Here is a 27,071-nt window from a genome sequence, read left to right as displayed (position 1 = left end):
TCACTATTGGCTTCAAAGCTCTCTGTCACCTTGCCCCTTCTGACCTCACCTCTCTTCTCTCCTTCTACATCTCAGCCCACACACTCTGCTCCTCTGGTGCTAGCCTTCTCACTATGCCTCAATCTCGCCTGTCCACGTCCTACCTTGACCTGGAATGCCCTCCTTCCTCAAAGGTGCGAAACAATTAATCTTGCCCCCTTCATAGCCCTACAGCAGGCTCACCTCCTCCAAGAGGCCTTCCCAGACTAAGCCCCCCTTTTCCTCATCTCCCCACCTTTCCACATCACCTCGACTCAATCTCTTTTGCTCTTCCCCCTCTACCTACCCCACAGCACTTATGTATATATGTATATATCTATTATTCTGTTTTTTTATATTGATGTTTTATTGTTCTAATGTATATATTTATAATTCTCTTTAGATTATTGCCTGTTTACTTGTTTTCATATCTGTCTTCCCACTTCTAGACTGTAAGCCCAGTGTGGGCAGGGATTGTCTCTCTATTTCTGAATTGTACTTTCCAAGCACTTAGTACACAGGAAGTAGTCAGTAAATATGATTGAATGAATGAATGCATGAGGGAAAGCAGATTTGGGGACTAGTATTGCATGAGTAATGGAGAAACAGAGGATTACTTGGAAGTGAGGGCAATGTCTTAGATAGTAATCTTTTGTATTAGGGGAGGGGACGGTGAATACAAAGTTGAGGATGGGAATGGAGCAGGTAGATAGACAGGGTATATAGAGTTTGGTAGATTCTGCCAGAGAAAGAGGTTGTGTTTCCAAATATGAATGAATCAATCAAACTATGGAAAACTGTAAGCTCCTTATATGCAGGGATTGTGCCTAAGAACTCTTTTGAAATGTATTATCCCTAGCATTTAGTACAGTGATCTATACACAGTAAAGGCACAATAAATACTGTTGCTTGACTGAGTGCTTACAGGATATAACTTTTTCTATATAGGTATTTATTCGGGATTTGAGATGAATATTGGAGTTTGAGGAAGGGTCAGAGTCCATGTACTAAATTAATTCTTCATTTTCCCTCTTTTCTCCAAGGAAAATGAGTCCAAGTCCCATGCTACTGCCTTTTACTGTATACCCACCACAAATCTTAAAATATTTCAGAATGCTCATGTGTTACTTTGCACCTCACTGTTTTCTGAATAATTGCATTAGTATATGGGTTTACAAATCTCAAAATACAATTACATAAATGCACCAATAAACCCATCTTTGGAAATCTCTAAGAAGAGAAAAATGAAAGCAACTCAGCCATTGGATACTTAAGGTTAATGCACTGAATGGAAAATTGAGAACTAAAATTTCTTTTAACAATTTCTAAGACTAATGCTTAGTGGCAGTGATAACTATTTTTACTTTCTTATTCTCACTGCCATCAAATATTGGAGTCTTAGAAAAAATTTTTTTTGTATGTGGGTGAAAGTAAAATCCCTGAGAGAGGGAAGTACGGGTTACTCATGGCTGAATTGGTTGATAAAGAAATACTGGACTGAATTTAGGACTCAAAGACCCCAGTTAACCTTAAATGACAGTAAATCTGTATTTAAATGGCTTCACAATGGACATTTTAAGTGATAAATTTTAAAAAGACATTAAATAAGGCTAATGTATTTGGTGGATAGATATATCTTCAAAAATCAGGGGAGTGTTAAATTTGGATTGGGTCTAACATTTAGTGTTGCCAGTAAATATAGAAAGGGTCTAATAATAATAATAATGATGTTTATTAAGCACTTCCTACGTGCCAAGCACTATTCTAAGCACTGAGGTAGAAACAAGGTAATCAGTTTGTCCCACGTGGGGCTCACAGTGTTAATCCCCATTTTACAGAAGAGGTAACTGAGGCACTGAGAAGTTAAGTGACTTGCCCAAGGTCACACAGGAGACAAGTGGCATAGCTAGGATTAGAACCCATGACCTATGACTTCTACACCCATGCTCTTTCCACTAAGCCACGCTGCTTCCCCGTGCAAGTACAATGTGTTCTTTCATGCAACGTAATAAGGCACCTGAATACTTGCTAATTTAAGCTGTGCTCTTTTGAGTTCTCATAAGATTGAACTTGATTAGATCCAGATGGGGTGGGGCTTTCTTCTGTAAGGACATTGTTTAATAACTCGATTTAATAATGGTGCTAGGCTGTTGTTTGATAGTGCACCCAGTTTGATGAAATGTATCAAAAAAGTTACTGCAAGTCAGCTTTTGTCATAGACATAATACACTGATTGTTGACTTCATCTTTTATGTGGAACTCATAACATTTGATTTCATTTTAGAATAGAAAGTATTTCAGTGAGTATTAGTCACATCTTTTGTCAAGAGTAAGAGATGAAAAAAATCTTTGAAAAATACAGTTTTGTCTAAGAGCTTTCAAATCTATTTGTATTTCTATGGGTCACCTTTCACCTTCATGAGACATTTTCTCGGATGTGTGCATATATTTCATTTTACAGACCAATTTTACTTCGAGCTCTTATGGAGAGGAATCATGCTTACCAACTCCACCGTCTTATATTCTCCCAAGGGTTTAATATAATGCTCTGTACACAGTATATGTTCAACAAATACCACAGCCTGAATAGTTGATTGTCATCCTACTTCATAGGCGTACTCTAGATATGGAGAAAGTGTCATCTTGGATAAAAGATTAATTAATTAATCAATTAATGTTGGTATTTGTTAGGTGCTTACTATATGCAGGGCACTGTTCTAAGCTCTGGGGTAGATACAGGGTAAACAGATTGTCCTACATGAGGCTCACTATCTTAATCCCCATTTTACAGATGAGGTAACTGAGGCACAGAGAGAAGTTAAGTGACTTGCCCACAGTCACACAGCTGACAAAGGGCAGAGTCAGGATTCGAACCCATGACCTCTGACTCCCAAGCCCGTGCTCTTTCCACTGAGCCACGCTCAAAACCCTCAGACATGTTTCCAAAGTGGAACAATGTTTTCACGTATTTCTCTTTTCTCCTGGCCCACACTGTTGTCCTTCTTCCCACTCCTCCCCTGAAATCCAGAAATTAATCAGAAATAACCTCATGCCATTTGCCCTACACTTGGGCTTCATCCCAGCTCTGCCACTTGTCAGCTGTGTGACTGTGGGCAAGTCACTTAACTTCTCTGGGCCTCAGTTACCTCATCTGTATAATGGGAATTAAGACTGTGAGCCCCATGTGGGACAACCTGATTCCCCTATGTCTACCCCAGCGCTTAGAACAGTGCTTTGCACATAGTAAGCACTTAACAAATACCAACATTATTATTCCCTATCATACAGGTCCATGTCTATTTTCTATTGTCCCTGTCTGTTGGTTAGCAGCATGCTGCAGTGGATGGACCACGGGCCTGGTACTCAGAAGGTCTTGGATTCTAATCCCAGCTCCTTCACTTGTCTGCTGATTGACCTTGGGCAACTCATTTCACTTCTCTGCTCTGTAATATGGGGATTGAGTCTATGAGCTCCACATGGGACAGGGACTGTGTCCAACCTGATTTGCTTGTAGCCACTCCAGAGCTTAGTAAAGTGCCAGGCACACAATGATAGTTTAAGAAATACCACAGTTATCATTATTATTAAATTATCTAATTATCAATCAATCAATCATCACATAGCCTATTGAATTTTTCTCTCTGCCCAACGTCCTCTGAACACTAATTCCTGTATTTGCTACCCACTGTTTCAAAAAGTGTTTTGATTTGTTTGTGTTTAATCTACTAATCTTCAAGTGTCAGTGGGTAACCCTAATCTTGGTGTTGTAGAATGTAATGATCTGTTTTTTGTTTATCCTGTTTACACCTTTCATAATTTTGTAAATTTTCTTTATTTCACTTTGATGTTAGCCAAAGGAAGAACCCAGTAAAATAGGTAGTAAAGGAATATAGGTAATAAAGGAATATGAAATATAGGAGTAAAGGAGAAATAAATATACATAATTACATATGTACCATCATAATGACAATCCCCAGTCTTTTGCATATTTATCTATATATAGAGATATATATCATCATATATATATCTATATGATATACAGATATATATCATTGTAGGAAAGGCATGTGTAATACAAGGGTGTTATATTGTCCTCTCCCAAGTGCGTAGCTCAGTGCTGTGCACATACTAACAGCTCAGTGAATAATATTGACATTAATTGGTACATTTTGCATTTATTTATTATATAAAGGATTGTTGCTTTTAATTTCAAATACAAGTATTTTAAATTTCTTACTCCTACTCAAGTATTTTACCATACCCCATAATTAGTTTCATTTTAGGATTTAGGATTTAGGAACTCAATCCATATTATGCTTGTTTCCTTCCATTGGATATATTTTAAGCATTTATAATTGTACATATTTTTTAATTCAAATACTCTCACCTTCACTTTTGGAGAATTAGTGCTCTTAAATGCTTTTTCTGAATATAAACACCATTGGAAATCCAGGATTCACTTAGGACAAAAATTCAGATAAGCGGTTTAGGTTTTCAGCTCCCTTAAAGCTGGAACAAACTTAGAACATTTTTCCATTTGTATTTTAGTAGATGTTAAATTGCTTTTGAAAAATTTTACCTGCCAATCATTTTTTTAAAAGGATAATTTACTTATTTAGCATTGTTCTACCTTAGCCTTATGTTGTTACTACTGCTTTTATCAAGATGTCCAGGTTATCATCCATAATACTCAGTTATTTTCACTGAAATCCGTGCCTTTCAAATACTCTAGTGGTTCCTTGTTACCTTCATAAATGGTTACATTCAGTGTCTTTCAGAGAGAAAAGAAGCCATTTTTCACTTTCTAAATTTAGTACTTGATCAAAGTCACTACATAGGATTACATAGAGAGAAGTCACCTACAGACAGTTTGGCAACAAAACCATATATTATAGTTATGTTCCTAACTTTAGTAGTACTAACATAAAACGGTTGATGTTTGAACTCATTCAAAATTTCATTTTCCTTTTTTAAATTATTTTAAAGTTTTAGAGGATATACTTCACTTGTGTTACACATTTTATTCTTTACATATTCAGGTTAAACAAGCATCCATATATATTTTAGAATGAGTTGCAAAACCTTGTACGTTACAGAGAAACAGCATGGCTTAATGGAAAGAGACACAGGCTTGGGAATCAGAGGTTGTGGGTTCTAAACCCGAATTTGCCACTTGTCAGCTGTGTGACTTTGGGCAAGTCACTTAACTTCTCTGGGCCTCAGTTACCTCATCTGTAAAATGGGGGTTAAGACTGTGAGCCCCATGTGGGATAACCTGATTATCTTGTATCTCCCCAGCACTTAGAACAGTTCTTGGCACATAGTAAGCACTTAACAAATACCACCATCATTAGCATTATTATTATATTGTAATTATTTCATAGGGTAGCATATCAAAATTATTATTCTGTGAACTTCTTGGAGTCATTTTTTTTTCATTTCTTCTGAATTCCCCCTGGATATTTAGTCTAGTTTTGTGCACAGCGTAGATAGTCAATAATTTTGAGATTGTTTCTTATGACCAATGAAAGAAGTGACTAGGTTCCCACCAGTCCAGCAGGAGCTAAAGATCTAAACTAATTTATCAATTAGCACCTGCTGACTGCAAAACACTTTACTAAATACTTCAGAAAGTACAGTTGAAGCAAAACAAATAATTTTAGTCCGTGAAAATTTTGCAGTCCAATGGGTTGACAAACTCCCATAATTATTTACAGAAAGAGAGAGCCAGGGGAGAACACAAGAAAATAGGCAGTAAATCAAATATTCTGGGATGAAATAAGAGTAAACCAGAAGAAATGAATATATACAATTGAATATAAACACATTCATACATTATTGCTGAGCATGGTTATACAAACAAACATCCCTAAGAAAAACTGTTAGGTTGATTAAATTAGAAGTGTTAGGAATGAACTGCTGAAGCTTTCTGAAAGGAAGTAGAATATCAGAAGAACTTTGAAATAAGGGAAGGAGTGGAACTGAAATCCAAATTTTAAAGCAGACCTTTATATGTTGTATACATGCATTAGTATGTATGGATTGCTTGATTTTTAGGCCTCTTTATAGTTTGGCTGCCCTTTCCCCGTCATGTCCCCGCTCAACCTTATTTATATAGCTACTGTTTAAGCATTATGAAGATGGTGTCCTTCACAAAATAGCTGCCTCCAAGCTGCCTGTGTTAGTGTATCTGGTTCTTAAGAGAAAGGCACAAAGGAGTCTCATGTCCTGAGGCTATACCCTTAAAGTTCTCAGAGCTTCAGCCTCCTCCCACTCCTCAGTCCACCCACTGGGGGTTGGGGATTAATGAATAGCACAATTAGGTGTGCTTATTTAGAAGGTGAGACCCATATGGGACACAGACTGTGTCCGACCTGATAAAACTTGTATCTATCCCAGTGGTTAGAACAACACTTGAAACATAAGAGCCCTTAAATGCCATGAAAAATAAAAGTGCGAGTTACCAGCCTAGTCACTAGCTGAAGATGGAGCTATGAAGATCTCAATGTCTCTAAAGGAAATCTTGTTGAATTCTTGGTTGGGAGCAATCATTAAACTACTAGTTAGTGAGTAGAAAGGGGAACATTCTGTTTGATGTTTAAGAGGTGGCACTGGGGATTAGATGGGGATCCTCTACAGTGCAGAGATGACTCCACTGTGCCAGCCCATAGAAGAATAATGTTGGTATTTGTTAAGCGCTTACTATGTTCCAAGCACAGTTCTAAGCATTGGGGTAGATACAGGGTAATCAAGTTGTCCCAGTGGGGCTCACAGTCGTAATCCTCATTTTACAGATGAGGTCACTGAGGCACCGAGAAGTTAAGTGATTTTCCCAAAGTCACGTAGATGAAAGGTGACCGAGTCAGGATTAGAACCCATGACCTTTGACTCCTAAACCCGGGCTCTTTCCACTAAGCCATGCTGCTTCTCTACTCATAGGATGATAACCTAATGTAGAATGATACTATAACTTGTGGGAAGAGGGGGACTTCCCACCACCCTTTACCCTTCACCTGCCACCCAGCAGCATTCTTTAATTTCAGTTTATTACTTGAGGGCAAAGAGAATGATGAAGAGGAGAAGAGTGAAGTCCCACCTATCCTGATATTGGTTCTCCTTTTCCCTTCCTCATCTCCCCCAAGACAAAAAGCTTCCTGGGACTGAGGCTGCCTACAGCTCACTTTCCTCTCCACTGTCATTCTGGCTGGTGTTGCTAGAGTGATGTCATCAAGGATCACAGGAGCAGGGCCTAACTAAACATACCCTGTCCAACTTTACAATAATAGGAGTTGTTTCTGTAGAAGGATGACACTATTCCTTGTGAACTGTCTAAATAGGGCATTGAGCAAACCCAGCTTAACGGCAGAAGGGCAACCACCAGGGATAGGCACTGAATACAACTTTTGGGTACACTGTTTCTCTTGAGGTAAACAGCAGTCAGAGAATCTCTGGCTTCCTGAATCTAGAGGACAATATCTGAAGACTATCCATACTAAAGTCACATCCATACCAAGTCACAAAGCAAAAATTCATTGCATGGCTGGATCAGGAACACCGTCACGTGGAACTGAGAGCTGTGTTTTCTGATATGCAGGTCTCTATGTTAGAGTGACTGCCTGTGTATTCATTTAATGGTATTTATTGAGCACTGATTGTGTGCAAAACACTGAACTAAGTATTTGGGAGAGTACAAAATGACAACAAACAGACACATTCCCTGCCCACAATGAGCTTGTACTGCCCATTTCCTCTTACCTTGAGACTCTGACATAGTACGATCTAAGTCTTATAAAAGTATGAATCCCAAAGGGTGAAAAGGTAGGTGGGAAATTCATAGGAGGGATACCGGATCATCATGTCCTTGGGCAGAAGCAGAAGAGTTGGGTGGAAATGGAGGATGGAAATAAGAGAGAAGAGATCGGTTATGGCATGGGACAAGACAGAATGTAAGCTATGTAAGCCATTCCTCCTGGCAGTGTACTATCAGGATAGGATAAATGCAATTCTACCGCAGAATTTACTTACTCCTGCGCCATACTGAACAGATCATAACATTGCTTCAGGAGGTGCCACTGGGTCACCAAGTTAATTGCAGGTACATAAGTCATCATCTTAATCTGCACATAGTTTAAGTGACTGATTAGCAACATATTGCTTTTTGACTGGAACTCCCAACCGGTTCACCTCCAGCAGACCACTATTTTACCCTCTTCAAGGCCCTTTTGAAATGATAGATTTATCCAAGCTTTTTATACCACAGTTACTACTTCAGCACTTCATAACCAACTCACAGGGATATTCACTGCCCCCTGCCGATTTACATTTGACTGTTTCCATTTGACTGTGTTATATATTCATAAAGGCCTAGAGAATAGAGCACAGACCTGGGAGTCAGAAGGAACTAGGTTCTAATCCTAGCTCTAACACTTGTCTGTGGTGTGACCTTGGGCAAGTCACTTCACATTTCTGTGCCTCAGTTACCTCATCTGTAAAATGAGAAATCATAATGTGAGTCCTATGTAGGATATGGACTGTGTCCAACCTGATTAACATGTATCTACCCCAGGACCTAGACAAGTACTGGGCACATAATAAATGCTAAACAAGTACTATAATTACTGTAAGGTTAACTTAAAATTGTCTTCATCTTTCAGGTTGTTTGGAATTGAAGGAGGACTCTATTGAAAACCTTTTGTCAGCCGCCTGTCTCCTTCAGCTTCCTCAAGTAGTGGAAGTATGTTGTCATTTTCTCATGAAGCTTTTACATCCATCCAACTGTCTTGGAATCCGAGCATTTGCTGATGCTCAAGGATGCATTGAACTTATGAAAGTGGCTCACAGTTATACTATGGTAAGAATGTCTTGCTATACTCAAATATTCAGGGCATTATCATATAATTCCAAAAATGTTATTTGAAGACATTATTTTCTTGCTATTTAATGAAACAATAAACACTGTGATCACCCTTCAGTGTACAGTAAAACTATTCTATACGTTCCAGATCATGTGGAGTACTTGTTCTAGGCAGAAGCACAGAGGCTTAGAGAGATATAGCGTTTTATTTTATCATTCACCAATGATTTAGAAAATTTTACTTTGATTTACTTAGACAGTTGGGTCCATTTGGCACAGGGATGGTGTCCTACCTGATTATCTGTATCTACTCCAGATAGTACAGTACTTGGCACATAAAACTGACTCAACAAATGCTATGAATATACCTATAAAATATAACATTTTTATTTCTTCTTTCCTTGATAATTTAGCTTATTTTTCTTACCCTGTGTCTACTCTCTCATCTCTCCTCTTTCAGTCACTTCCAATTTTTCACGGGGTTGGATTTTGTTTGAATCCATAAGAAGTAATGACAAAGCCCCATTACTGTAAGGGTTATGGCTATACAACTTTGCAACATTTCTCCAAATATTCATTCACCGAAGTCCAGATGCAAAGGTGAATCTCGAAGGATCTTTTCGGAGGGTCTTGCCCCATTTGCACTTAGGAGATCATATTACAAGCCATTCTTAAACCCGAGGGACTAATTATTCTTTCAAATGCTTTATTTATTTTGTCTTTTTACCAAACATCTAATTCATATTATTTAGACAATTTATTTAAAATTAAGTAAATTATTGGATTGAATAAAATATGGAAATGATTTATTTCATTATTGTTAAACTCTATTTTAGAGAATTGTAAAGAACAAGCCACTATACTGCTGATAGCATTTAATTTGTATATGGGATTAAAATGAATATCCTGTTCTACAGCTAGCCTAAAGACCAAATCCCCTTATCCCCATAAGTATCTGATTGCATTTAGTGACTAGATTGAAATCATTATTTAAACAGAACTGTTTCATGCAACTGCTTTGAGGGAACAAAAATTCATTACAAAAAAGCAACTATTTTAATGTTTTTCCAAGTTATTTGTATGTCGCTTTGTATTAGAACGTCTGTGCCAAATAAATATCTTGTTCTATAATCCTATATATTAGTGCAGACATGACCTACTATTAGAAATTACTAGGCATGCATCAGAATTTCTGAAGAATCAAAATCATTATAGTATTGCTCTCAAAAAAACAATCAGGTGAAGTTGGTAGGGCCCTTCCATGGTTCTCTCTGTCTCCAGCAGTCATGTCCCTTCCTCCAAAATGTGTCTGTTACCGTCCTTTGCCTTATTACCTGGATTCTCCCTCCATTGCTGGCAACTTTGCATCATTTCCTATGGAAGACTATGCTCCACATTGTGCTCTTTCTTCTAACTCCATTTTGTTATGACTCGGTAGAAAGAACATAGGCCTGAGAGTCAGGAGAACTGGGCTATCGTGCCTTTAACATTTACCTGCTGTGTGATCTTGGGTAAGTCATTTAACTTCTCTGTGCCTCAGTTTCCTCATCTGTACAATGGAAGTTTTTCCCTCCTACTTAAACTGTGAGCTCTGTATGAGACACAGACTGTGACTGTGTCTTGTTTATCCTGTATCTACTCCAGGATGTAGTATAAAGCTTAGCACATAGTAAGTGCTTTACAAATACAATTATTAATTATTATATGTCTAGAAATGAATTATTATATGTCTAGAATAACATTAATAACATTAATTATTATATGTCTAGAATTATTATATGACTAGAAATGGCTAGTCAATTTGACTGAAGTAGTTTCCCATTCGTGATCTGAGGTGCTGCCTGAGTTTGAAATACTGCTCATATAAGGCTGAAGAAAAAATTTTGTATATAATCTGAGTTGCTCTCTGTTTCAAACACTGCTCCCAGTTCCACAGCACATATATACATATCTGTAACTTATTTTTATTAATGCCTGTATCCCCCAGACTGTAAGCTTGTTGAGGGCAAGGAATGTGTCTGTTAATTGTTGTATGTAATCTCTCAACTGCTTAGTCGAATGCTCCACACACTGTAAGTGTTCAATAAATTCAATGGAATGAATGAATGAATGTGTGGTAAAAAAGGGCTGAAGAAAAGATTTCATATTCATTCATTCAATCGTATTTATTGAGCTCTTACTAGAGGCAAAGCACTGAACTAAGAGCTTGGGAAAATACAATATAACAACAAACATACAAATTCCTGCCCACAACAAATTAAATCTAGAGCTCGGGGAGAGGCAGACATCAATACAAATGAATGAATAAATCAATTACAGGTATATACATATGTGCTGTGGACATGGGAGGGAGGATGAATGAGGGAGAAAATAAGAATAGCACAGAAGGGAGTGGGAGAAGAGGAGAAGAGATGTGCCTTCAATAAGGCTTTGAAGGTGGGGAGAGTGATCGTTTCTGTTGGATATGAAGAGAGAGGGTGTTCCAGGCCAGAGGTAGGATGTGGGCAAAAGCTCAGAAGTGAGATAGATGAGATTGAGGAACAATGGGCAGGCTGGCTCTAGAGGAGCAAGGTGTGCTGGCAGGTAGGAACTGACAGGTTAAACTGACAGGATTTAGTGACAGTTTGAATATGTGGGTTGAATGAAAGAGGTTGACAAGGATAGCACCACGTTTTTGTGTCTGTGAGACAGGAAGGATGGTGTGTTATCTACAGTGACAGGAAAGCCTGGGGAGAACAGGATTTAGGTGGAAAGATGAGAAGTTCTGTTTTGGAGATGTCAACCATTAATGTCCTGAAATCAGAAGGAAAGGAAAGGCTGCAGTACAGGAGATTTCAGGGCTGGAGATGTAGATTTGGACATCATCTGCATTGAGATGTGAGTGGATTTAGTTGGAGAATAAAGGGTCCCCAGGACTGAGTCTTGAGAGACTCCAAGATTTAATGAATGGGAAGCAGAGGAGCAGCTCACAAAAGAAACTAAGAATGAGCATCCAGATTGCTAGGAAGAGAACCAGGAGAGGACAGTATCAGTGAAGTCTAGGTTGGATGATGTTCCCAGGAGGAAAGGGTGTTTGTCAGTGCTTGGTTGCAATGATTATGTACGTATCTGTAATTTATTTATTCCTATTAATGTCCTTCTCTCAATTTGCAGCGTGGTTCAGTGGAAAGAGCCCAGGCTTGGGAGTCAGAGTTCATGGGTTCGAATCCCAGCTCTGCTACTTGTCAGCCGTGTGACTGTGGGCAAGTCACTTCACTTCTCTGTGCCTCAGTTCCCTCCTCTGTAAAATGGGGATTAACTGTGAGCCTCACGTGGGACAACCTGATGATCCTGTATCTCCCCCAGCGCTTAGAACAGTGCTCTGCACATAGTAAGCGCTTAACAATACCAACATTAATTGAGTAGGGAACATGTCTACCAACTCTGTCATATTGTATTCCCCTAAGTGCTTAGTAAAATTCTATTCACAGAAGAAGCATTCAATAAATACAGTTGATTGATTTAAATTTCTCAAGGCTCTGTTCCGGGTCCCTTTTTATTTTCCATCTATACACATTCCCATGGAGAACACATTTGCTCCCCTGTCATATTACTACCAACATGCAGGTGATTTCCAATTCTGTATCTCCAAACATGATCCTTTTCCTTCTCTGCTGTCCTATCCCCTTTTCCCCACTATAGAGAGCACCACCATCCTCCATGTCTCACATTCCTGTAAACTTGGCATTTTCCTCGACTCAGCTCTCCCAATAAACCAACATATTCAATCTGCTGATTCAAATGTTGTTGATTCTACCATCATAACATCACTAAAATCCATCCTTTCCTCCCCATTCGAACTACTACTATGCTAATCCAAGCACTTATCCCATCCCTGTTTTCTCACTGCTCAGGAGTGAGGTTGCCCATCCATCTCCGCATCAAACAGAAACTCCTTACAATTGGCTTTAAAGTACTCAATCACCTTGCCCCCTCTTACCTCACCTAGCTATTCTCCTACTACAACCCAGCTAATACACTTCACTCCTCTAATGCCAACCTACTCACTGTACCTAGATCTCATTTATCTCACCACCAAACTCTCACCCATATCCTGCCACTGGTCTGGGATGCCTTCCCTCTTTACATCTGACAGACAATTTCTCTCTCCCCCCTTAATAATAATAATAGAAATAATTTTGGTATTTGTTAAGTACTTTCTATGTGCCAGGCACTTTACTAAGCATTCTAACTGTTTTACAGATGGGGTAACTGAGGCACAAGAGAAATGAGGTGACTTCCCCAGAGTCACACAGCAGACAAGTGGCAGAGTGGGATTAGAACCCATGACTTTCTAACTCCCAGGCTTGTGCTTTATCTACTACATCATTCTACTTCTCAAAGCCTTATTGAAGGCACATCTTCTCCAGGAAGCCTTCCATGACTAATCATTCTTTTCCTTTTCTTCCACTCCCTTCGGACTTGCTCCTATTATTCATCCCAGTCCCACAGCATTTATGTTCATCTCTGAAATTAATTTATTTATATTAATGTCTGTCTCCTCCTCTAGACTGTAAGCTTGTTGTAGGAAGGGAATTTGTCTATATCATACTCTCCCAAGTGCTTAATTAACAAGTACCATAAAAAGTACTCTGTACGCAATAAGTGCTCAATAAATACAGTTGATTTGTTGATTCTGCTTCGACTACTGCATCAACCTCTTTGTTTAAGCCCTTTTTTCCTTTTCTTCCACTCCCTCCTTTGCCTCTCTCTCCCCTATCTAGTCCTTACTTCCCTCTGCTGCTCCAATAATTTTTTCAAAAAAATTTCAGTCTTTGTGTCCATTCTTCAAGAACTTCCAGTAGTTCTCCATCCACCTCTGCATCAAACATAAACCCTCATCATTGACTTTAAAACAGTCACCTTGCCCCCTTCTTCCACACCTCACTACTCTGCTATTACAACCAAGTCCACACACTTCACTCCTCTAAAAAAAACCTACTCACTGAACCTCGTTCTCATCTATGTCACTGCAGACATATCACATATTTCCTCTATCCTGGAATGGCTTTCCTCTTCATAGCTGACAGAGAATTACTTGCCTCTTATTGAAGGCACATTTCCTCTAAGAAGCCTTCCTTGTCTAAGCCCTTTTTTCCTTTTCTTCCACTCCCTCCTTTGTCACCCTGATTTGGTCCCATTCTTCATTCCCTTCTGAATCCCCCAACACTTATGTACATACCCATTATTTATTTCTATTAATGTCTATCTTCCCCTGTAGACTGTAAGGGCACTGTGGGAATGGAATGTGTCTTTTACATTGTTATAATGTTCTTCCCCAAGCTCTGCAAGTGTTTTTAATAAATATGATTCATTGATTGATTGATCTTATCTTAACTTACTGATTTACTACTTCAACATAGCATGCAAACTTCACTCCTGTAACACTCAAGGACATCTTGTCCATATCCTGCCTCTGGTCTGGAATCTTCTACTCTTTCATTATCAACAGGTTATCACACCTTCAACATCTTATTCAAATTATATCTCCTCCATGAGGCCTTCCCTCATTTACCTTCTACTCCCTTTGGATTGCCCTTATATTTGGGTTTGTTCCCTTAGTTTCTTGACCCTCACCCTCACAACACTTACATATATATCCATAATATATATTTTAATGTCTCTCCCCCTCTCCAGCATATATTCCCCTTGTGGGAGGAAACATTTCTACAAACTGAGTAATACTGTACTCTTGCAAGAGTTTAGCATGATGCACTGTGCACAGTAAGATTGATTGATTGAGGATGGAAAGAAACATTATTAAAATATTATATCCATACATCAAGAAATATATCAGGTTTTCAGAGTGATTCACAATGAAAAGATTAATACACATTTATAATTATAAAATAACATGATTTTTATACCCTTCTTCGTGTCTAATTGCATCTATATTTATTCTGTTGATCATATGTGAATTTTATGTATTATGCTTGACTGTGAATTGAAGATAATTTATATTCTTTAGGATGTTTTCATTGAAATAGTGTAAATGTCTTCAGTGAAACAACTTATTCTGGTAAGTACAGGATTAACAGTTTGCTGCCATTTATTATTTGTACAGTAGATGGAGGTCTCACTTTGCACATGAAAATGATTTCATTTTACTACTATATTTAGTTTCTAATTAATATGTCTAAAATGACCATTTTGATTGATTCCTATAGTTAATGTACACTGTTTTTTCCATTTTGAAATGCAAAATAATCATTACTACATATCATTTCATAAGGTTATATGTCATAGCAATAGCTGAGTTAGAAACAGAAGTATCCCAAATAAAATTCATCTAAATGCAAAGGAAGCAGAGTATGGAATCAGCAATTATCAAATTCCAGGCCAATCTAGTGGAACAGTATATCCCAGGCTAGGGGAGTGGATGCCAGGACCTTTCCAAATTCACAGAAGCTCTAAGAAGCCATTAGAGTGGCAGGGAAGGAACTGCATTTCTATATGAAATTTCTGTATGACTGATGGAGAAGTATTTGGGACAGGAGGTTGGTCCACTGTTTCAGTTTGTTCCCTTCACTCCTGATCCAGCGAAGTAAATCAAGAATAGGATGGTCGTGCCATCCACGGTGATAGGGAAGTCTGGGAGAGGACCGGGTTTGGGAGGGAAGATGAGGAGCTCAGTTTTGCTCATGTTGAGTTTTAGGTGGCGGGCCGACATCCAGGTGGAGACATCCTGGAGGCAGGAAGAGATGTGAGCCTGAAGGGAGGGGGAGAGGACAGGAGCGGAGATGTAGATCTGCGTGTCATCTGCATAGAGATGGTAGTCAAAGCCGTGAGAGCGAATGAGTTCACCAAGGGAGTGAGTGTAAATGGAGAACAGAAGAGGAACTCCTTGAGGAACTCCAACAGTTAAAGGATGGGAGGGGGAGGAGGCACCAGCGAAGGAGACTGAGAAGGACCGGCCAGAGAGATACGAGGAGAACCAGGAGAGGATGAAGTCTGTGAAGCCAAGGTGAGATAAGGTATGGAGGAGGAGGGGATGGTCAACAGTGTCAAAGGCAGCAGAGAGGTCAAGGAGGATCAGAATGGAGTAGGAGCCATTGGATTTGGCAAGAAGGAGGTCATGGGTGACCTTAGAGAGAGCAGTCTCGGTAGAGTGGAGGGGATGGAAGCCAGATTGGAGGGGGTCCAGGAGAGAATGGGAGTTAAGGAATTCTAAGCAGCGATTGTAGACGACTCATTCTAGGATTTTGGAAAGGAAGGGTAATCTTGGTGTCATCCTTGACTCGTCTCTCTCATTCACCCCACACATCCAATCCATTACCAAGACCTTCCAGTTTCACCTTTACTATTTCACCAAGATGCGCCCTTTCCTCTCCACCCAAACGGCTACCTTACTGCTACGGGCTCTCGTTATATCCCGGCTAGACTACTGTGTCAGCCTTCTCTCTGATCTCCCTTCCTCCTCTCTTGCCCCGCTCCAGTCTATTCTTCACTCCGCTGCCCGGCTCATCTTCCTGCAGAAACGATCTGGGCATGTCACTCCCCTTCTTAAACACATCCAGTAGTTGCCTATCAACCTCCTCTCCAAACAAAAACTCCTCACTCTAGGCTTCAAGGCTCTACATCACCTTGCCCCGTCCTACTTCTCCTCCCTTCTCTCTTTCTACTGCCCACCCCGCACGCTCCGCTCCTCTGCCGCCCACCTCCTCACCGTCCCTCGGTCTCGCCTATCCTGCCGTTGATCCCTGGGCCATGTCCTCCCGCAGTCCTGGAACGCCCTCCCTCCTCACCTCCGCCAAACTAATTCTCTTCCCCTCTTCAAAACCCTACTTAAAACTCACCTCCTCCAAGAGGCCTTCCCAGACTGAGCTCCCCTTTTCCCTCTACTCCCTCTACCAACCCCCCTTGACCTCTCCGCAGCTTAACCCTCTTTTCCCCCCATTTCCCTCTGCCCCTCCCCCTCTCCCTTGCCATCCCCTCAGCACTGTACTCGTCTGCTCAATTGTATATATTTTCATTACCCTATTTATTTTGTTAATTTTGTTAATGAAATGTACATCGCCTTGATTCTATTTAGTTGCCATTGTTTCTACGAGATATTCTTCCCCTTGACTCTATTTATTGCCATTGTTCTTGTCTGCCTGTCTCCCCCGATTAGACTGTAAGCCCGTCAAACGGCAGGGACTGTCTCTATCTGTTGCCGACTTGTTAATTCCAAGCGCTGAGTACAGTGCTCTGCACATAGTAAGCGCTCAATAAATACTATTGAATGAAAAGAATAACAATATCCAGGACAAATTATATAGCTTCTCATCAAAAATGTTTTCTTTAGGAGCAACCAAATGCCCTCTGATTTTAACTTGAGCAAATTTCTCTTTCTTGACCTTCTGTTAACATAGAAACTAAGAGAAATGCAGCAAAAACAGTGATTGGCTTCCTCATAAGCTAAACAAAAAAAATGTACTTTTATCTTTCTGAAGGCAATCGCACATCTTTTTTTTATTTCCCTAAATTCCATTTCCCAATTCCCTGAACCATTTCCCTTAAAACCAATGTTCAGTTACTTTCTTCTGGTTCCAGTTTCCTTTCTTTTGATCCTCTTGACATATATTAGTGTAGAGAACAAAACTGAACACAGTGATTACTAAGCATACAATTAATTCCATATAATTCCATACTTTCCAGCTCATGAAAGTTCAGTTCTATTGATATACTAAAATATCATACTTTTTTATATAATTACAAGGCATTGAAAATGCATTTTCAGCCTCCAGTGATTAATGCTACCAGGTCTTTCGGGCTTTCTGTGGTACTGGCAACACTTAGATGTATTTTTGGCTTTGGTCTTAGAGGGATACTTCAAAAATTAGGCCATGACCAAGTAACCACATTCTGGTCAATTTTCAATGGTTGGAAGATCTCCTCTTTTATGGTAAAATATGTGTTCAAAAGTAAATTGTAGAAGTCTTTCCATCTGGGTAGCATTCCCTTTATGTTTATGATGAGGGAGGTTTTGGACATACTCATCAACAGTGTGATACTAGTCCATATAGTAATTCTTAACCTGTGTTTATTGTTCTTTTATAGCCTTAGTCACCATCAATAGATCAGAGCTTGGGAAATTGGTAAACAGATTTGACTGTTCTGAAATATTCCCATATATTTTTAAGTTTCCCTAAAATAGAGTTATTGCTCCAGTCAGAGTTAAAGGGTATTCAGGCAATTCCCTTCTACAGTGTCAGAGAGAAGCAGGGCTAAGTGGTAGGTACAGCCTTGCTCAATCTGTTCAGTGCTGCCCTGTTCAAGGCTGCAATGAGAGATTTGCAAGATGGGGTAAAAATACAATTCTGACCAATAGAAAACTTAAATTAACTGAGTCACACATGAAAATTACCACAGGCCAATGTTTCTCAGTGAAAATGGTGGTTGGAAATGCTTACTGAAAACTCTCCCTAATGCTGCCTTGCCCCAAAAAGGGGGTTCCAAGAAGCAACTGAGAAATTTTTACATTGATGGTTTAGGATATGGGAACAGGTGGTGTGATTTTCTTCTCCCTGCAGAAACACGTTTTGGGGAAGGGATCTCCCAAAGTCCTTTAAGCTCCTGAAATTCTCTAAGTACTTAAAAAGGATCATAAATGCAAATTAGACCAGAACATGAGAGAATCTATAATTCTGAATCATCACTTTTTGTTCTTCCAACTTCCATTTACAGTATTTTCAGAAAGACATGTCTGAAGTATGACAATATGAAGTTCTATCTCACTTTATAAGTAGTAAAAAAGGATGATTATGCAAAGCAGAAAAACAGCTCCTAGTTCATCGAGGTGACTGAAGCACATTAATCAGGCACTTGACAGTATAGAGGGGTTTTAAATATTAAGTGATTGATAAACAGTCACTGTTACAACTGTCTGAATGTCAGTAGGAAAATATCTATTGAATTATACATCAACAACATAATTTATAACATTGTCTAAGTGATAAAATATTTATGGGTCATTGTAGCCATGTAGGGTCCAGAATATCAGATTAACCATAGGCTGAAAAACCTCAAACATAAGCTAGCAATGTAATTATACTAAAAATTTTCATCTCAATCACAAAATGAATCCTATTCCAATCAGTTGTCTTGCAATGCTTAACAGTTGCAAAGGAGCTGATGAGAGAATATGAACCTATTTTTACTACTGAAAACATAAGTTGTTTATGTTCTACTGAACATGGGATATTTTTTGCTTCATCCTGAACAAAGATCTCTTCAGTTAAAGGTCCAGGATTTTGACTCCCTGATACATTAATATTATTGTGTTACAACCTGGCACCTGAGCAGCCCTATCTCAGAATACTCTGCTCTCCCCAATTTGAGAACAGGTCTTAAATATCACCTATATGCACAATACAAACTAGGCTCAGTAGATTATAGCTGGTGAACTCTAATATCTATCAACCATTGAGTAGCTATTGGGTGCTTATTTAATGGAGAGTACTGTATTAAGTGCTTGTGAGACTTGCAACAGAGTTGTTAGACAAAATCCCAGCCCTCAAGGAGTTTAATCTAGTGAAGGGATAATCATCAAAATAAATGACAACGGAGTATAAAAATATGTGCTTTGGGGGTAAAGGTAGGGTGAGTATCAAAATGGTAGGGTGAGTATCAGAATGCCTAGGGTGTATGCACCTAATTGCATGGGTGACTCAGAAAGAAGGGACAATAAGGTAGGGTTAATGGTGCTTTGAAGATTGGGACAAGGATGATCTGTGGGATATGAAAAGAAAGGGTGTTCCAGAGCTGAGGGAGGATGTGTGGATTGGGTCATAGTGGGAGATCAGCAAAGTTACCTGGGAGGGGGGAAGCTGATTATATTAAAGCTGAGCATGAAGAGTTTCTCTATGAAGCTGAGATGGATGGGTAGCCATCGGAAAATTTTTGAGGAATGGGAAGGTGTAAAAGGAAATATAGAGAAATGTAATGGACAACAGAGTGGTGTATGAACTGGACAGGGAAAAGGCTAGAGAAACGAATGTCTGCAAGGAGGCTGACTCTCTAATTAAAGCAGGATATGACAAGTACTTGGACCAGCATAGCGACAGATTAGATGGAGAGAAATGGGCAGATTCTGGAGGGGTTAAGATAAACCTATCAGGAATTGCTGACATATTGAATAAAATTAAGTGATGAAAGGAAAATATTCTTGTCTTATGTTGTCATCTCCAACCCATAGCAACCCTATGGATACATCTCTCCAAGAGCACCCCACCTCCATCTGCAATTGTTCTGGTGGTATATCTATAAAGTTTTCTTGGTAAAAATATGGAAGTGGTTTACCATTGCCTCCTTCCACGTACTAAATTTTAGTCTCCACCCTTGACTCTCTCCCATACTATTGCTGCCCAGCACAGGGGGCTTTTGACTTGTAGCAGATTGCCTTCTACTTGCTAGTCACTACCCAAGGTAGGAATAGCCTGGATATGTCTCTGCTTGACTCTCCCTCTCATAGTCGAGACTAGTATAGTACTGGAAACTCTCTAGGTGAGACCCTGAGAGGAGATGTAAATAGTACTGCATCCTAAATAACACAGATATGACAGTCCATTAAAAATATTTTGGTTGAGATGGTTGTGGCCATATTGGTCCATATCAGTCCAATTGGTATTTTTAGACATCATATCAATCATTCATAAACATTAGTGTCAATGATGTCATCTTCACTATAAAAACAAATATATTTTTAAATGCATGCACATTTATCCAGTGCAGGGGACATAAGACATATATGAAAATATAAATCACAGTCTCAGGATCTGAAATTGTTGCTCTTCATGAGAATGCTTTAGGAAGATTGATATGCTAAGAGCCCTTGCAGTTGAAATGTGTATCACTGCAGGAAAGCACAATCTTTAAGAGCTCATATTGCAAGTTATTTTGTTTGTAGAGCTCCATCTTTCCAGGAATAACCTGTGAGAATAGATATGATCTCGTAATTGTTAATGTGATCTAAGGAAGAATATATGATCTTATGGAAGTGTTCTCTTGCTTGTGTTTTCTTACAACCAGGAAAGCTTACATATGATGGAAGATTTACTGGGCAAAAGTCAACAAATTTTGATACCTAGGATGTACTGTATCTTTCCAGACAGTTAAAGAGACAGAAAACATATATATGAAGATCAGCGTGGCCTTCAAAAGATGGCGAGATAGTGTGGTGACATTTAGTTTCCACATTAACTCTGTGGATCAGCAACAGTGCTACATTAGATATTACTAAACTTTTATTTAATTTTTGTTATACTAATTTAAAGAAAAACATCAGATGAAATGAATTAGGATTTGTACTATCAGTCTTTTTTTGGGACATGCCAAAGTATAAGCCTGCCCTGATGACTGTGGTAGCTGTTTTTTAGTGAATGATTTGTCCAATATACTTTGTGTAGGAGCCTGTTCACTCTGCTGCCCTGATCATTTTCCTACAAAAACTTTCAGGCCACGTGTCTCCACTCCTCAAGAACCTCCAGTGGTTGCCCATCCACCTCCGCATCAAACAGAAACTTGCTACTTACTGTTGGCTTTAAAGCAATCAAATCACTTTTCCCATCCTACCTTACCTCACTACCCTAATAATAATAATGGCATTTGTTAAGCACTTATTATGTGCCGAGCACTGTGCTAAGTGCTGGGGTTGATACAAGGTAATTAGGTTGTCCCACATCAGGCTCACAGTCTTAATCCCCATTTTATAGATGAGGTAACTGAGGCACAGAGAAGTTAGGTGACTTGCCCAAAGTCACACAGCTGACAAGTGGCAGAGCCGGGGTTTGAACCCATGACCTCTGACTCCCTAGCCCGTGCTCTTTCCACTGAGCCACGCTGCTTCTCTGACCTGGAGGAAAAATTTTGCTCCTGAGGCAAGATAGAGGTAGAGAAATGGGAAGAAGGTACAGACAGTTAAAAATACTTAATACTTAAGTTATGCCCTTCTCCCATTTTCAGGTTTTTGCTAGGAAACTGCGTGAAACAGATGTATTGTACTTTTCTAAGTGCTTAGTACAATGCTCGGCACACAGTAAATGCTCGATAAATATAAGTGCTTGATAAGTACAGTTTATTGATTAAAATGAAACACGGTGACTGCTTTGTAAATTGTCTTGTTATAATCAAGAAACAGTGGCATGCCCTTGATCTGCTTATATAGTCACCTAGGGAAAAAAATCCTTCAGTAACACTTCCACAATCTTCCTCCATCCATCTCTCTTTCACTTCTCTCTGTCTGTTAAATTTGAAATTTGGGGCCACTCCAATCAACCAATCAATTGTTTTCATTGGGCACTTTATTGCATTCAAAGCACTCTATTAATTCATTCAATAGTATTTATTGAGCGCTTACTATGTGCAGAGCACTGTAGTAAGCGCTTGGAATGAACAAGTCGGAGACAGTCTCTGCCATTTGACGGGCTTACAGGCTTGGGGAATACAATGTAACAGAGTTGGCGGACATGCTCCTTAATGGTATTTAATGAGCACTTAATAACTGCATTGCAATGCATTGCATTCTTGGAAAAGTGTGTTGGATGGGAGTAGGATTCCTCATTAGGGTGTGCTTCTCTTTCCTCCTGATTACAAGACAATTGATAAAACTATCACAAATTTCATATCAAATAATCAATCAAATATTGTTATTTATTGGGTGCTTACTGTGGGTAAAGCACTGTACTAAGTGCTTAGGGAAATATAATGTTCCAGATTTGCTAGGTATGTTTCTTGCCCACAAGGCGTTTACATTTGAATAAATTACAGATATGTGGGGTAAATAAGAATTTCAGAAAGGAAACAACTCTAGAAGTGGGAATTGTTTAAAATAAAAATTAAGGACAGGCTTGATAATAAGTGGTCAGAATAAAAAGCAGATCCCAAAGAAAATGGACTACTTTAATTATCTTCTACATCTGCTGTGGCCCGCCTCTGCCCCCTGTTTTTCCACCTCTGTCTGCTCCACCTGCTCTTGGCAAAAACTTGTAAATGAGAGAAGAGCATAATTTACAAGTTTGTAAATTCTCTTCTCCATCTGCCTGTCTCCTCTCCCTGTTTGTCCATCTCTAACTTGTTACAGGAACAAGTGACACTGTAAATTATCTTCTCCAACTCCATCATGCCTCCATGGACCTGGACCACTCACAACAAGTCTCTTCCCAAGACTTGAAGAATGTGTCTGGATTGCCTATGACTGCAGGGGTCAGGAATGGGAATGGACAGGGGGATTGGTAATAGGGCAGAATCAGACTGTGTCAATGACTGAGAGAGTGGGATTTAGTTCAGTGTTGGACAGTAATTCAAACCCCTTCACCTCAGGACTGGTAGAATTGATAAGGTGGCCAGACAACTATACAACCCAACAACCTGCCTCTTTTTTAAAACACACTACTGTCACAGCACTAACATATTGTATCACGTATTCATCTTTTAACCATCCCTGCAAACTATGTTTGCATTGATTCCCATGTTGCAATTTCATGTATCCTGGCTTTCCATCTTCCAGAGAGACCTTAGAACTACTATGTTAGTAGATAGTTCCATACCATTAAGATCAAATCTTGGCTTTGGCACTTGTCTACTGTGTGACTTGGACAAGTCGCTTTACCTCTTTGTGCCTCAGTTACCTCTTCTGTGAAATCGGAGTTAATTCTTGCTACCTTCAATTTAGATTGTGAGCCCCATGTGGAACAGGGACTGTGGCCAGCCTAGTTACCTTATATCTATGCTAAAGCTCAGTAAAATTACTGGCACGGATTAAACACTTAAAACAAGTGTCATAAAAATAAAATAAAAGATAGAATTAAGATTGAGGGAAGGAGTGAAAGTAGGAGGAGGTACATTCTGGAACTACAAGGAATTCTTCAGATAAGAAGAGTTTATAATTTGTTTGAAGTGATTCATTTTCCCTTGTTCTGGAGTTTTAAACTTTGAATACCTTCAAATTCTTCAAAGATTAAAAAAAGGAAAGGTTTAATGAGACCATTTCCATTTTAGACTGCCTAAATAAGTACTGTCAAACAAGACAAGATGTATTTAATGAACATTCAATAAATCAATGATATTTATTGAGCACTTACAATGGCCAGAACATTGAAATAGGGATTGTTTGGGAGCACTTGGGATACTAAAATATAATGAGGCAATTCTCGACTACTAAAATATTCTTGGACACTTACTCTGTTAGTAGAAATGTTTGTTACAGAATATACTATCCAGGGCATTATTAGATATGTAATTTGATGATAAATACTTCTTTAGAGTACTTTTCCCTAGGAATCAAGCATTGCAATTACACTTGAATTTAAGCCTACATACACCAGATATTATAATAGAAAAATACTTGTCCCCTGTTATTTGGGCAATAAGATCATTTACGTTTTAGAATAGAGCAAACAACTTATACATGCCAAATAAGTGCTGAAACAGCACCAGAGTTTTTAATTGTTATGTAGAAGAGAATTTTATGAATATGCCTAAAGTGAACAGACGTTATTGCTTTTATGACTTTTTTATGTGTATGTGAATTTAATGTTCTGGCTCTCCATAACAGTCTTTGCTTTATAAAATGCTTAAAGGCTGAGTTAATGACTCCTGGTCATTAATGATGGTGAGGAAAGTATACTTAATTATTCATTTTGTGCTCCCTTTGTTTTATTTTCTCCTTTAAATGAAAATAAAGCCTCAGGGTTAGGAGTACAATTGAATGAAAAATATCAATATAGTTAAAAGACTGTTTTTCTTGACAGTATTTTGTTACATTTACAGAAGTATCATATGCATTTGTAAAACTTAGGAAACATTTAATTTTTCTTTTTTTTTACACTTTCTGATGAACATAATGTTGTAACAGAAAACCTGATTGAACACCTCTTATGCATTTTTAGCTATTACAGGTTTGGTTCTAATTTTGTGCTAGTATCAGTGACATTGTCGTATAAGATGTAGACTGCTCCATCTGTTATAAAATGTACCCCTGAGAAAGCAACACAGTCAACCAAGATATCTCTGAAGTAGTACCCACTTTATTGGAATGTGTTGTCTTTTAGACAAACATTTAAAACTATTTTTTCTAGACAGAGACAAATGACTGAGGGGAAGATAGGTTTGGACTGGGGACTCTCTTTCTGGAGGTGGCACTTTCTGCTCCTAAATAGGACTGGAAACACCAAAACTTCCTGTAATCCTTTTGCCTTACTCAACCTACCTACCCAGAGTTGGGGCATTCAAAGGGGATGTTGGAACCATTTTATCTTTCAGACTCTGCCTTTCTCTTTTGGGCTATTCATTTGGTGCCTGAGGTGTGTTTACAGACCACATTCCTTTTGTGCCTGGTGAGAGATCACTCAATAAATCATCGTATTCACTTTGCTAAGTTTATAGAAGAAATTTAGGCTAAGTAATGAATGTTTGAAAGTTCTCGGGATTTTCCCTTTCCATGTTAATTCCAGGTCTTCCCTTATTAAACTCTTGCTTATTTTAGAATAGTGAACCTGTAAATATGACCCGTACTAGTAAGATGTGTACTGGGTCCCAAAGCTTCCACAGAATCATTCAAAGTGCCTTTAAACTCTTCAATTTGTGTGGGTGGATATGACAAAAAAGTGGGATTTATAATTCATAGTCAGATTTTCATCTGGTTCCCATCTCATCTTTTGGGGTAGCTGAGTCCAACAGTCTTTAAGTGTGAATCTGTCTATATTTCTAGTTGGATTCTAAGTCTGTGTTTTGCATTATGATTTAGGGCTATTAAAGCATATATATGTTTTTCCTGTGTGTATGTATATCCTCTGTAGTCATTTGTAGGGAGGGACTAGCTTGGAAATTGCTAAAACCTAGTTTTAAAACAAGTGAAAGAATAGTTCAACAATTTAAGTTTATAAATTAATGAGCCTTTAATCTTATAATCTAGGAAAGTCCTATTACCTTTATATATTCTGACTGTATTATTCTTGCTTATATAAAAATATCAACAGAAGTTCATCAATGCACATTTGAACAGACAGTTTTATCAGTGTGTGCAAATGTGGCTGATAAGCCCTATGCATGATTTTAATTTCCATCTGCATTATAATCACATATAGAATTTCCCTAAAATGTACTGAACTCTTGCTTCTGGTGATGCCTGAATTCATTTTGGTTTCAGTTTTTGGCTGTGATGATCTTCTCATAGTTTTTGCATTAAAAATCTCACTCCTTTTTGATGGCTATGTTGCAGGCTGGCTCGCCTTCTGCTGCTGCCTCACAGCTACCCTTTAGTTATGCCAAATCTTCTGAGATTTTGTTTCACTGAGTCTTTAAAACAATTCTTCTGTCCTCCTTGTTTACAGTCCTTCCACTCCACCTCAGCTCATCATTCAGCAGCTGTATGGGTACCCTGAGGACATCTATTAACCCCACGTATCCCAAGCAAAGGTGAGCTAGGACAAGCATTGTTTCAATGGTGGTAAAATGACAGCATGCCAGGACTTCATTGTTTATGTCTTGCCTTTTGATGGTAAGTGTGACATGTAGCTGGTGCTAATGGAATGGCTCCAGAAGTCAAATGAGTGTGGTAATCTAGGTGTCATCACTGAATAGAGGCCTGGAAACACAACTTGCCCTGTAGTCCCTCATTTTGGTCTAAAGCTTAATGCCAGTTTGAGAGCACATTATGCTTTCAAATGTGACCCGAAGGGCATGGTGGTCATTTTGAGCAGTTTTCTTCTTCCTGGTCTACAGTTGTCTTTTTGGACAGCGTCTTGCTTTATAGTGGTGAAAGCATCAAATTCTGTGTTGATAAAACTTTGGATTATCCCCAGAAAAAATAGTTCAGAATTATCTGTGTGCTATCTTCTGGGTGAGTTTCTTAAAGAGGTCAGTCATCTTTGCTCCTTAATGATTGGTGCCGTTACTTCAACAATGCTTCTAGTAAACTGAGTTGGAAGATATTCCCAAATCTCTTCCAATGTCTTTCTGTATCTTAGATCACTACTGTACAAAATGGGTTAAAAAGGACTGTAATTAATGTACAACAGTGCTTTACTTTACTGGAGATGGGAGAAATATCAGACAACCTTTCAATTTTGATGCAGTCCAATATATCATCTTGGACTGACCTTAAGATCTGGAGAAAGGTTTAGGGTAGCTGAGCCTCTTCAGCTGATGTTCTCAAAAGTTTTTGTCTGGTAGATTCATG

At 38.8% G+C, this 27,071-nt stretch overlaps 1 protein-coding gene across 1 annotated transcript in view; it reads left to right on the top strand.

Moving 5' to 3' along the window:
- The window catches only part of KLHL1 (kelch like family member 1), a 267,920-nt gene that overhangs the window by 97,740 nt on the left and 143,109 nt on the right, over window positions 1-27,071 (top strand). Inside the window, exon 4 of the mRNA XM_001505519.3 lies at window positions 8,673-8,869. Within this exon, the coding sequence (XP_001505569.1) occupies window positions 8,673-8,869 (197 nt within the window). The remainder of the gene's footprint in view (window positions 1-8,672; window positions 8,870-27,071) is intronic.

The sequence above is a fragment of the Ornithorhynchus anatinus genome, chromosome 2, assembly GCF_004115215.2.
Source record: "Ornithorhynchus anatinus isolate Pmale09 chromosome 2, mOrnAna1.pri.v4, whole genome shotgun sequence".
Lineage (NCBI taxonomy): Eukaryota > Metazoa > Chordata > Mammalia > Monotremata > Ornithorhynchidae > Ornithorhynchus > Ornithorhynchus anatinus.
This window is presented reverse-complemented; position numbering and strand designations above follow the sequence as displayed.